The sequence below is a fragment of the Danio rerio genome, chromosome 23 (assembly GCF_052040795.2).
Source record: "Danio rerio strain M-AB ecotype USA chromosome 23, GRCz13ab, whole genome shotgun sequence".
Classification (NCBI taxonomy): Eukaryota; Metazoa; Chordata; class Actinopteri; order Cypriniformes; family Danionidae; genus Danio; species Danio rerio.
The window spans coordinates 47,178,699-47,192,500 of NC_141043.1; the positions used below are offsets into that span (position 1 = coordinate 47,178,699).

At 37.1% G+C, this 13,802-nt stretch overlaps 2 protein-coding genes across 7 annotated transcripts in view; one reads left to right on the forward strand and one right to left on the reverse strand.

Moving 5' to 3' along the window:
- Positions 1-3,544, forward strand: part of znf341 (zinc finger protein 341) — a 29,921-nt gene extending 26,377 nt beyond the window's left edge. The window contains 3 exon segments of one of the 2 annotated variants that reach the window (NM_001114573.1): positions 639-851; positions 2,593-3,003; positions 3,498-3,544. In NM_001114573.1, the coding sequence (NP_001108045.1) occupies positions 639-851; positions 2,593-2,822 (443 nt within the window). In that variant the 3' untranslated portion in view covers positions 2,823-3,003; positions 3,498-3,544. 2 annotated transcript variants of the gene reach the window in all.
- itchb (itchy E3 ubiquitin protein ligase b) overlaps positions 1-13,802 on the reverse strand; it is an 85,590-nt gene that overhangs the window by 8,275 nt on the left and 63,513 nt on the right. For 2 of the 5 annotated variants that reach the window (XR_015522562.1, XR_015522561.1), the window contains exon 25: positions 2,587-2,735. The exons of 1 other annotated variant lie outside the window; for it this stretch is intronic. The gene's annotated coding sequence lies outside the window, so the exon portion shown is untranslated. Of the gene's footprint in view, positions 1-2,586; positions 2,736-13,153 lie in introns of those variants that run through there. 2 more of the 5 variants (XR_015522564.1, XR_015522563.1) reach the window with 1 other exon arrangement.

The window sequence follows — 13,802 nt, forward strand, 5'->3', positions numbered from 1 at the left end:
TATTTCCTTATGCTTTCTGGATGATGTTGTATTACGTTGTGTCTGACTATTTGTATTTGAAATGGCCTTTGTAACACCCCCTTATTTTTATTTATTTATTTTTTTAAGTTGTTTTTTGTTCTGTTTATGTTGTTGATTATTTGTTATGCTAAAAACAATAAAAAGATTTAAAAAAAAAAATAATAATAATAATATGTTGTACAGTTGAAGTCCCCCGTTTATATATTTGCTCCCAATTTCTGTTTAATGGAGAGCAGATTTCTTCAACACATTTCTAATCATAACAGTTTTCATAACTCATCTCTAATAACTGATTTCTTTTCTCTTTGTCATGATGACAGTAAATAATATTAGACTAGATATTCTTCAAGACACTAGTATTCAACTTAAAGTGACATTTAAAGGCTTCACTAGGTTAATTATAGGGTAAGGTTAGGGTAATTAGGCAAGTCATTGTATAACAGTGGTTTGTTCTGGAGACAATCCAAAATAAATATAGCTTAAGGGGGCTAATAATATTGACCTTAAAATGGCTTTAAAACAATTAAAATCTGCTTTTATTCTAGCTGAAATAAAACAAATAGGACTTTCTTTTTTTCTGAATGTGGCTGTGTTAATGGTGTGCTGTTTGTCTGCAGGTATAAAGCCGTTCAAGTGTCAGGTGTGTCAGAAGTCGTTCAGTCGGCGTGCTCATATGCTGGAGCACCAGCGCTCTCATACGGACAACTACCGCTTCCGCTGCAGCACCTGCAGGAGAGGATTCAGCCGACACCGATACTACAGAGAGCACCGCTGCCCGCTGGCCACACAGGAGGAGGATGGGACGCCCAAAGCAGAGCACAGCGCACACGGTATACACACACACACACATAGATACACTCACCGGCCACTTTATTAGGTACACCTGTCCAACTGCTTGGTAACGCAAATTTCTAATCAGCCAATCACGTGGCAGCAACTCAATGCATTTAGGCATGTAGACATGGTCGAGATGACCTGCTGCAGCTCAAACTGAGCATCAGAATGGGGAAGAAAGGGGATTTAGGTGCCTTTGAACAAGGCATGGTTGTTGCTGCCAGACGGGCTGGTCTGAGAAACTGCTGATCTAATGGGAGTTTCACGCACAACCATCTCTAGGGTTTACAGAGAATGCTCCGACAAAGAGGAAATATCCAGCGAGCGGCAGTTCTGTGGGCGCAAATGCCTTGTTGATGCCAGAGGAGAATGGCCAGACTGGTTCCAGCTGATAGAAAGGCAACAGTAACTCAAATAAGCACTCGTTACAACCGAGCTCTGCAGAAGAGCATCTCTGAACACACAACACGTCCAACCTTGAGGCGGATGGGCTACAGCAGCAGAAGACCACACCGGGTGCCGCTCCTGTCAGCTAAGAACAGGAAACTGAGGCTACAATTCACACAGACTCACCAAAACTGGACAATAGAAGATTGGAGAAACGTTGCTGCTCTGATGAGTCTCCATTTCTGCTGAAACATTCGGATGCTCAGGTCAGAATTTGGCATCAACAACATGAAAGCATGGATCATCCTGCCTTGTATCAGCTGTTCAGGCTGGTGGTGGTGGTGTAATGGTGTGGGGGAGATTTTCTTGGCACACTTTGGGCTCATTAGTACCAATTGAGCATCAACGCCACAGCCTACCTGAGTATTGCTGCTGACCATGTCCATCCCTTTATGAGCACAGTGTCTCCATCTTCTGATGGCTACTTCCAGCAGGATAACACACCATGTCATAAAGCGTGAATCATTTCAGACTGGTTTCTTGAACTTGACAATGAGTTCACTGTACTCAAATGGCCTCCACAGTCACCAGATCTCAATCCAATAGAGCACATTTGGAATGAGGTGGAACGGGAGATTTGCATTATGGATGTGCAGCCGACAAATCTGCAGCAACTGCGTGATGCTATCATGTCAATATGGAGCAAAATCTCTGAGGAATATTTCCAGTATCTTGTTGAATCTACGCCACGAAAGATTAATGCAGTTCTGACGGCAAAACGGGGGTCCAACCCGCTACCAGTAAGGTGTACCTAATAAAATGGCCAGTGAGTATATAGATGATAGCAGAGTTATTTCCCCTCCAGTGAATTTTTCTTTTTTCCTCTTTAAATATTTCCCAAATGATGTTGAACAGATTCCGGAATTTTTTTACAGTATTTCCTATAATATTTGTTCTTCTGGAAAAAGTCTTATTTGTTTTATTTCAGCTGGAATAAAAGCAGTTTTTAATTGATTTAAAGCCATTTTAAGGTCAATATTATTAGCCCCCTTAAGCAATACTTGTTTTGGATTGTCTCCAGAATAAACAACTGTTATACAATAACTTGCCTAATTGCAATAACTTTACCCTAGTTAACCTTGTTAAGCCTTAAATGTCACTTTAAGCTGATTACTAGAATATCTAGTCAAACATTATTTACTGTCATCATGGCTAAGAGAAAACAAATTTATTAGAAATGAGTTATTAAAACTATTATCATTAGAAAATTCTTCTCTCTATCAAACAGAAATGAGGGAAACAATATATAGAAAGGCCAATAATTTTGACTTCAACTATATTTACCTTCAGGTTCTGGTTCTCCTGGTGTGGATGGCGATGAACGTGGAGAAACAGAGGAGGAGGAGGAGTGTGAGGATCATGAGGGCGAGGCGCAGCAGCAGAGCATGATGGGAATGGATGGAGGACAGGAGCAGGAGGAGAGAAATGAAGGACTGCAGGACGAGAACACACTCACTGAGATGCAGGAGGAGGACAGACTGATGACCACTGAACCACTGTGCTTCCAGACCACAGACTGACCATCGCACACTCATTCACATCACACCACATACACACTATCGACGATTAACTATACAGAGAGCATTTAGGCCACAATCCAAACTGCTCCATTGACTTTCTATAGAGCCTTTTCACATTTGCGTGTTTCTCTGCAGCACAACTGGTCATGATTGGTCAACTCAGAGCGCAGTGAATGGGAGAATAGGGTATATGCCGAGCTAGTGCTGTTCCCATGCTGATACACTTCCGGTGACCTGTTATTGTGAACTTTTTTCCATTTCATACGGTTTCTTATACAGCATCGATGTTGTAATGTCATTAAAATACATTCAGTTAAATAAACTTTAGCATTCATTTAGTTGCTCAAGCGTAAAACGAGACAAAAAGCTGTTTACTCGCACGCGCCCGTCAGAATCGGCAGGCTAGCGCAGAAGCTCCATTGAACATACTGGGGTAAAATAAATGCTCATATTATAAAGATATAGTGGGGGAAATGTAATGTAACGCAGTGCTTCTTGTACAATCTGAGACCCACTTTAAATCGGATATCACTCAGCCCGTGGAGATCGCTGATTTTTAAAGAAAACAGACCTTAAACGCGCCGGATTTTGCATTGTCATTCCATTCGCCGTTTGTGCTTAACCCAGGTTACTGGCAAATTAAAAGTCCTATTAGCATGCTTCGGCATATACCCCATACAACAAATCATTATTCTACCATCCTATCTGCTGAAATAATAAAAGAAAAACTCCAAGACGGTGTTATCAAGACTTTTAGAAAGAAGAAAACAATAGTAAGAGACTGGTAACGGCAGCCGGAAGAGAGAATAATGTTAATAATAATAATACCTTACATTTATATAGTGCTTTTCTGGGCACTCAAAGCGCTTTACACAATGGGGGAATCTCCTCATCCACCACTAGTGTGCAGCATCCACCTGGATGACGCGACGGCAGCCATTTTGCGCCAGACCACACACCACACACCAGCTAATTGGTGGAGAGGAGACAGCGATGAAGCCAATTGAATATGGGGATGCTTAGGAGGCCAGTGGGCAGATTTGGCCAGGATGCCGGGGTTAAACCCCTACTCTTTTCAAAGGACATCCTGGGATTTTTAACGACCACAGAGAGTCGGGACCTCGGTTTAACATCTCATCCGAAAGACAGTGCTCACTGAGCAGTATAGCATCCCCATCACTGTACTGGGGCATTAGGACCTACACAGACCGGAGGTTAGGCGCCCCCTGCTGGCCTCACTAACACCACTTCCAGCAGCAACCTAGCTTTCCCATGTGGTTTCCCATCCAGGTACTGACCGGGCGCAGCCCTGCTTAGCTTCAGTGGGCGACCATGTGAGAGCTAGCTGCCGGCTAATGTTAAATGTACTGTCCTGCTCCCATAGATGCTGCATTACACACACCTCACACAAGCGCTCATTCGTTATTTTTGTAATTTGATGCAAAGATTGTATAATACATACATAAATACATATAAATGTACATTTTTTTAAATCTAAATATTAAAAACTTTAAATGATTTAAGATGCTGATCACTGTTAAACACACAACAGGGTTGTGGAGAGGGTCCACACTGACAGCAAAATCCCTTTTAAGGAAAGTCAGTTCAGCAGCCATATTTGCAACACCCTCGGGCAGCTCAACCAAGCCCTATCTAAATGAATGGGGATATTGGAAATCAGCAACAAAATCTGACCCGAGCAGAGCTGTTTCCAAAACCCCCCTGTAATTCGCACCCTGCTTATAGGTATAAATGTATCAGGCTCGGATTGGCTAATCGGGAGCACCGGGAGAATTCCCGGTGGGCCAATCAGTTTTTTTTGGCCGTGAGGGCCGGTGTCCCTAGCTGATTGCACTCTCAGCAGTCGCACTTTTTTTCATCTATTTATTTATTTGACCATAGCTTCACTCCTTCACTCTTTTTCTTCATTATTTTGCCGCAGCGCCGCTCTTCTTATTTATTTTCTCGCAGCCCGGTAAGCAAAATGCAGCCTGCAGGTTAACTAACGTTAACTATCATCATTCGAGCCCAAACAGCGAATTCGAATAATCAATATTAATAATACACCTGCTCAATGAAAATCAGATGATTCACTACATTAATAAAGCTGACATAACTTGATCAGAAATCTAAAAAGGGGAGAAAAAGATTAAGCCATCAATAGAAAGTAATACCGTGTCTTGCAGGTCACAGTCCAATACTTTTTTTTTTGTTCCTGCTGCATTAGCGATATAGTGGACCAGTGGTAAACACGTTGCGTTACTAAGCCATCAGACCCGTGCTCGAATCTCACCTGGAAAATTATTATTATTTTTATTATTTTCATCTTTATTGTTAAGACATATAATACTGTTAGGGCTTTTGAACATTTGAATTTCTAAAGCAGCTGTTTTCTTGAAAAAGACGTGATAGTGTCACTAGAAACTGAAGTGGAAATGACCTTATTTTAATATAGAAACTGAGGTGGGCCGGTCTGGCTTGAAACTCCAGGGCTGAAAATGAGTCCCACTCCGGCCCTGAAATGTACGCCCTCATAAGTCTCACACACAGGATCAGTCAGGGGTTCACATCTCTGGTGCTGATGTACAGTGCTAGGTTTGTTTTATATTAAAACATCATTGTACAATACTTAATTTACTTCTCTCACTTGCTGAGATGATCTGAAGCTAATCGATATGATAATAAAGCAATGAGCTGATATTCAGTACATCTGGAGGGAGTCTTTGTGTTTTGTTTACGTGCTTGTCCAGAAATCATGGCATTATAATTATGAAATAAAGCTGAAAAAACAACAATACATGATTAAAAACCTGTAAACGGTGACCAAACACAAGTAAAAGAGGTTAATATACAGAAAAGTCTAGACTGAGGTAAATAAAGGTTAAATAGTGTGTTTGATTTTGCTTTTAGCATATTTAAAATGACACGCATTAATTAACATTTGGTAATGTCTAGCTATTCTAATTTATTTAACATATTGTTAGCATGATTCTAATGTTTAACACAATTCAAACACTGAGACTTGCTAACATGTTTCTAGCGGTTCTCTGTTATGAAGTAATAGCAATTGAAATCTTAAATGTAACATAGCATGTTGCTAATGTTTAACACTGACATAATCCTAACATAAATATGTTGCTAGCATATTTCTAACAGCACAACATTTTTACCAAAATTGGTATTTTATGCTAACAAGATATTAACCATCACATATTTAATACACAAATTACCAATCCTAGCACAGAGTTGCTAGCAGGTTAACAGCTAACATGTTTATCATGAATAATATCAACAAACATTTCACCATCAAGTTTCTAACATGTAGCTAACATAAAGCTAGTTGTTAGCATTTAGCAAATTTTAGCAGTTTACAATTATAATAATGTTAATAACATTTTTACCAATACTACTGTCAACTTACAACTAAACCTGCTTAACAGTGCTAACATGTTGTTAGCATGATTCTAATGTTTAATATTGTCTGAACACGAAGACATCGCTAATGTTAACAAATATAACCACTAGAAACACATTAGCCATGTCTTAGTGATTCTAGCAGTTATAATGTTAGCAAATATTAGAATATTAAATTGACGTCATGCTAGCATGAATTGCTAATGTTTTTGTATTATTGTATTTTTAATAGCACTGATTAGCATTCTGCTAACATCTTTGTAGCCTAAAGTAGTTTTTTTATAACAATTCAATATTTTTAAAAGTTTTAACATGTTTCTAGCATGCATTAGCAAACCCACATTAGCATGTTTGTTTGCAAATATGGTAATACATACAAACAAACAATGGACACATTTTTAATGTTTTAAAGTTTATATAATGTTGCTAACAAAAACTAACATATAATCCTAGCATAATGTTGCTAGTATGTTTTGTAACATTTTAGTATTAATATATTGTCAACAACCATTACACCATCAGGTTTCTAACATGTAGCTAGCCCAACTTAACATGTGTTTAAGATAGTTTTAGCGTAGCTAACATGAAATTGTGTCACTAACATTTTTTACTTTCCTTCTGTCAACGATGCTAACTATTCTAATTACCAATCCTAGCACAAAGTTGCTAGCAGGTTAACAGCTAATATGTATATCATGAAAAATATCATCAACAACCATTTCACCATCAAGTTTCTAACATGTAGCAAACATAAAGCTAGTTGTTAGCATTTAGCAAATTTTACAGTTATGTTGCTAACATTTTTACCAATCTTACTGTCAACTTACAACATAACCTGCTTAACAGTGCTAACATATTATTAGCAATGATTCTAATGGTTAACAATCGCAACACTAAGACAACGCTAATGCGTTTCTAGCGGTTATTATGTTAAAAAATATTAAAACCGCTAGAAACACATTAGCAATGTCTTGTTACAACGTTAACAAATATTAGCAAATGACAGTATACATTGCTTTCATTAGCATTAATTGCTAATGTTTTTTCATGTTATGTTTGTAGCAGCATTATTTAGCATGTTGCTAATATCTTTCAAGCCTAGACTTTTAGATTTTTATCTCATTGCGAACAGAAAAGCAGCAAACACAAGTGGTTTCCCATAGAATTATTTATTCAACTGCTCAACATCTCTGCACATTTGACTATACATACAAATCAGCTCTAGTAAATAAAGAGTTTCTGCTCTGATACTAAAATCATGGGTTGATCTGGACAGAGGAGAGGATATATTCACACATGTACAGGACCGCTCGCTTTACACCGATCAGTCGGAAAAAAATAAACGAAACAAAAATAAAAAGAGACCATCTCCCCAGGGGTTAAACTCATTTCCACAGGCTCGTTGGATTAAAACATGTATTTCAATAAATATTTGGTGTTGATTTATTTGTTTTTAGAAAAATCGAAGAGTCATATGTTGTTAGTCTTGATATTATTACCCATAACGCAATGCACCGGCGCATCTCAAAAAAATTAGAATGTCACAGAATTCATTCTATTTTTAATTCATATTTTTCTGACAGTTCAAATTCTTTGATGTTCTACTGTAAGTGAAATCGATCAGTGCTTCTCAACCACGTTCCTAGAGGACTACCAGCTCTGCACATATTCCATATCCCCTTAACCAAACACACCTGATTCAGATCATCAGCTCATTAAAGGTGCAGTATGTAACAGGCATGTGATCAGCCGAGGTCAAAAAAATAAATAAAGACAGGATCCACACACCGCCGCTAGATGGCGCCACTAACTCAGTTTGCTTATATCAACAGAATATAACTTTCCCTGTAATTTATTATTATTTTATAATAATATATAAACTTTACACTAATAATATAATTGATTTATCATATTTTTATTCCAATGTGATAAATAAACCACTAGTCAGTCAACAATTCGAACTAAAAATATTAAGTCCTATGAATTGTGTAGCTTTCCCAGAGATGGGTTGGGGCTGGAAGGGGATCAGCTGTGTAAAAACTTGCTGAATAAGTTGGCGGTTCATTCCGCTGTGGTGACCCCGGATTAATAAAGGGACTAAGCCGACAAGAAAATGAATGAATGAATTGTGTAGCCCAGGCATGTCCAAACTTGGTCCTGGAGGGCCGGTGTCCATCAAAGTTTATTTCCAACCCAAATCAGACACACCTGGGCTAGCTAATCAAGCTCTTACTAGGCTTTCTAGAAACATCCTTGCAGGTGTGTTGAGGCAAGTTGGAGCTAAAATCTGCAGGACACCGGCCCTCCAAGACAGAGTTTGGACACGCCTGATGTAGCCTAAAATACTTTAACATTCCACCCTGAAAATAAAATCATACATCGCTAATAAGAGTTTATCATTTTCCTTTTCCTTTAGCGTAGTCCCTGTTTTTAATAGTTTTAATTAATTAAATATATTTTTATAAATTTGTAATATCATCTAAACTTGACATTTTCAGGTATTAAATTAGTAGTGAAGACATGCAGATGACTACACAAATGTGCGTCCTGCAGCTGTATTTAGAATGTACATAGAGCGCATGTGGTCGTGAAAATAGTGCACAGCTGCGCACATTCAAAGCGATTTCATAATATTGCATATTGTCAGCGGCTTTGTCACATTATAGGACTACACGATATCGTTATGTTATATACACAGGAGCCGAGGTAGCTCTACCATTAAATCCCTAAAGATGTTAGGAATGAAGCAGGTCGTCTGCATAAAAATAAAAATAAAAATTGGATTAATGCAAATTACAGGGGTCACCCCATTGAGTTCGGAAAATATGGAAATATATAGAAGAATCACATCCCTGATGTACGTTTAACACCCAGTGGTTGAACTAGGTATTGCACGCCTGGTTCAATACACACTCAAGTGCAGGTTGCCAGGTTGAAGACAACAACAGGGGCATGACTATTCAGCCTAAAGGCTGATTTAAGTCGTGTTCTAAATAAAAGCAACGACACACGATAGAAGGGATATTCTCCATATATTAAAAGGAGTTTTTGGTCTAACTAACACTTGAAATGAATAAATTAGAACCAGCTTCTGTTTCTTGCAGCTGAACAACAGAAAACTGACAATGCTCAGCTCAGGTACAGCTCATGTGCTTTATACTGTGCTAAAAGCTAATAATGCGAGTCTGGATGCCATTTTACATCACATTTATTGCCCTAATACTAAAAGCAGCAGCACCTCAGATCTTGACAATAAAATAAAACGTTTAAAATTAAACTTTAGACTCAGTGCAAGCCAAAACATATCAGTAGCTAAATTTATGCGCATAACTGGAATATTGCATAAGAGGCGTGCGAATAAAGCAGCGTTTCCATTAATTGAGTCAAAGAGAACAAAATCATCACTTCCTGATTAACTGGCGCCAAATATCAACAGTAAACACAGAATCTGCTGCGGTAGGAAAAGCTGCGTCAATATTTTCTTTATTTAAACGACTTGCGCCTCAGAAGACAGTGCAGTGAATGTGTGGTGGAGTTTGAAGGCGTGAGACACGGAGCGCAAACACTCTTCACAGTGCTGGAGGTCATTATTAATATAATAACATTAATACTGAAACGATTATGGCGATTTAGAATGACCAAAACAACATTTCAGATGGTTTACAGTGTGCTCAGCCTGCTGGTTTGTCCATTCACATACATTTTTATCATCACATGATCTCTTAAAAAAAAAAAAAAAAAAATTCACGACTTTTTTTTTTTTTAACGAGCATACTGGAATTTGTTCGGAAAAAGTGTTTCTATTGTAGTTTGTGCGCATCTTTTCTTACCGATTAAACAGTTTATCCTACTCAGTTATGCGCATATGTTTTTCATGCGCATTTTCAAAATGTGTGCGCATCTTGCCATTTCTATCAACCGGTTTATTATGCGCATATACAAAATGCGCATAAAAATAGGTGGATGGAAACAAAGCTAGTGACTCAGCATCTACATTTAATGATGTAAAAAGGTTTAACGTGTAATAAATAGATTATCAACCTTTCCATTTCATTGGAGTGCAGTGAGGGCACCATTCTGTGCTTCTGAATGGCTGTAAATAGATTTCTGTCATGTTGCAAAGCCAAATTGCTTATCACTGTGATCTCGACGCGTAGCTGAGGTTTCAATGTAACAATGTAACTAGGGTTTCAATGTAACCTGCTCATCAAATGGTTATGTTTAGTAATATTTATATTATTTGCAAATTATTAACCTCATGTGGAACCCTGAATCTGCTTCTCATTTCAGAGTCTGCTACTGTCCACCGGAGGTTGCGTGTTTTGAGGGATCTTGAGTAGTTCTCAATGACGTGTGATATTAAATAAACAATGTCAGGTTTGCTGCACCTATGACTGGTTAACCATGGAAGACTGCACATATTTTTTTTTATTTAACGTTTAACTTCCATGTGCGAGCCAATGTATAATAAAATGCAAATGCCTTTTTTTTTTTTTTAAATAAACATGTTTTGTGAACACTTACACCGTCTGTGGATGCTCAAGATTTGCAGGTTTCAAACTGAATAACTCATATTTTTTGGCGCAAACATGCATTCACAATGTTACAAATCATTATAGGGGTGTTCAAATGTATATTGAAGTTATCTATTAATTTAATTATTAATAATATTTAAGATACAGATCAGAGCAAACAATTTCCTAACTATTAAAGGGCAGATCCTTCCAATCATCTTGTTTTGAGGTCCCTCAGGTGGGATCAAGCATTAATTAAAGGCGTCAAACCCCCTCTGTAATTCGCACCCTGCTTATAGGTATAAATGTATGCCCTCATATGTCTCACATTTCAGTCACGGACGAATGCTTTGAGAGCCTTCCTGACTGAATGAATCAAATACGCTGTTTTCCATCAAGGCAACCCGGATGCTGAAATATAATTGGCTAAACTGGAATTGGGCGGTTTAAATGACCAAAACAAACGTTCCAGCACGTAACACACATTGTCAAAGCAGAATATCTGACTTCAGCATTGCTTTCCAGATAAACAAGAATGTGCACTGAGCATGTTTCTGAAATATCTGCACACATATGACGGTGTTTTTGTGCTTTAGAAAAGTCAAAACTTACATACAGCACCTTTAACGGACTGAAAGAGCTGTAATGGGCGTGACAGACAAAGGAGACATCCATAACATGTAGTGTTGGTGATACTCTAGAAACGTGGTTGAGAAACACTGATGTAGATTAAACTCTTTCACTTTCAATTCAATTCATTTTTAATTCTTTTTTTTTTTCTTTGAGATGTGCCTGTATAATTGTGGCTTTTAGGCCCTTCCAGTGGTTTAGACTAGCATCGCTTCAATAATTGATGAAATATGAAACTAACTACAGTCTGAATACTTAAAAAGAGGAGTTAAAAGCAGGCGCTCTATAGAACTAGAGCGCTGGATCCATCAGAAATACTGCACTCACACACATCCAGTCTCCATACACACACACACACACACACACACAGATGATGACGCTTTAGAAATCAGACAATAGAGAGATGAAGGACGACAGCTACAGCTTCAGCTCTAGACTGACCTCAGATCAGTGGAGGAACATCACTCACGCATGTGTTTCATCTCCAAATCAACAGAATTAACACTAGCTTGAGTTTATCATTATTATTAGCGTAATTTGAGGCATATGTAGAGTATCATATTTTTGCTACAGCTATTTTATATGCATATAGAGGTTTGTTTTATTGTTACATGTTTATTAATTACATGAATAGATTAAAATAAGAAATTAGTTATATTAGTCATTATATACAGTTGAAATCAGCATCATTCGCCCCCCTGTTAATTTATTTCTGTTTAAAGGAGAGCAGATTTCTTCAACACATTTCCAATCATAGTAGTTTTAATAACTCATCTCAAATAACTGATTTATTGTGACGTTTAAAGGCTTAACTAGGTTAATTAGGTTAACAAGGCAGGTTAGGGTAATTAGGCAAGTTATTGTAGAACGATGGTTTGTTCTGTAGACTATCGAAAAACATAATTTTAAAGGGACTAATAATTTTGACCTTAAAATTAAAACTGCTTTTATTCTAGTTGAAATAAAACAAATAAGACTTTCTCCAGAAGAAAAATATTATCAGACATACTGTGAACATTTCCTAAATCTTTTCAACATCATTTGGGAAATATTTATAAAATAAAAAAAAATAATAAAAGAGGAGCTAATAATTCTGACTTCAACTGTATATATATATATATATATATATATATATATATATATATATATATATATATATATATATATATATATATATAAAATTAATTAATTATAACTATACATACACATAATTTTTAAGCAAATAAAACTTCAAAGTCACTATAAAACTATAAAATACTCGAGAAGCATAATGTGGAGAAAAGCTGTTGGCAATTATGTAAAAACAACATTTTTCCTGTAGAATTTTTTTTTATTATTATTAATAATGTGGTTAATAATGAATTCATAATTTGGTAAATGTGTTGTTTTTTTGGTTTAGATCAACAACTTAAAGCAAGCTCACTAATCAATTATTATAATTATTGAATTAATAATTTTAATAATAATAATAATAATAATAATAAATAATAATAATAATTATATATACATGTTTATATATATATATATATATATATATATATATATATATATATATATATATATATATATATATATATATATATATATATATATATATATAAATAAAAGGCAAATTTGTGAAAATAATACCAATATTAATAATGTTTTGCCAGTTTGATAAAAGAATTACAAAAAGCTTCATTTTTATTATTGTCAATATTAATTATTAATACACAAATTGTTATTATTATACATGATTATTATCATTATTATTGCTGCCTTTTTTTTCTTATTAATTAATCAAATTTATTGTGTATGGCCATACGCCCAAAAGCGCTTCACAAACATGAGGGGGGTCTCTCCACACCACCACCAGTGCGCAGCATCCACTTGGATGATGTGGCGGCAGCCACAGGACAGCAGCGTCAGTGCTTCACCACACACCAGCTATTGGTGGAGTGGAGTGACAGTGATAGATTCTATTTGGTGGATGGGGATGATTGGGAGAGCATGATGGGTAAGGGCCGAGAGGGAATTTAGCCAGGACACCAGGGTTACACCCCTACTCTTTAGGAGAATATGCCATGGAATATTTAATGACCACAGGGAATCAAGACCTTGGTTTAACATCTCATCCGGAAGATGGTGATCACTGACAGTGTAGTGTCCCCTTCACTTTTACTAGGGCGTTAGGACTCACACAGACCACAGGTTGAGCGCCCCCTGCTGGCCTCACTAACACCAATTCCAACAGCAACCTAGTTTTCCCATGTGGTCTCCCATCCAGGTACTGGCCAAGCTCAGCCCTGCTTAGCTTCAGTGAGTAACTGCTTGGGCTGCAGGATGATATGGCTGTGGTAGGCAATTCGGGGCAGCACAGTGGCTCAGTGGTTAACACTGTTGCCTCAAAGCAAGAAGGTCGCCAGTTCAAGTTCCAGCTGGG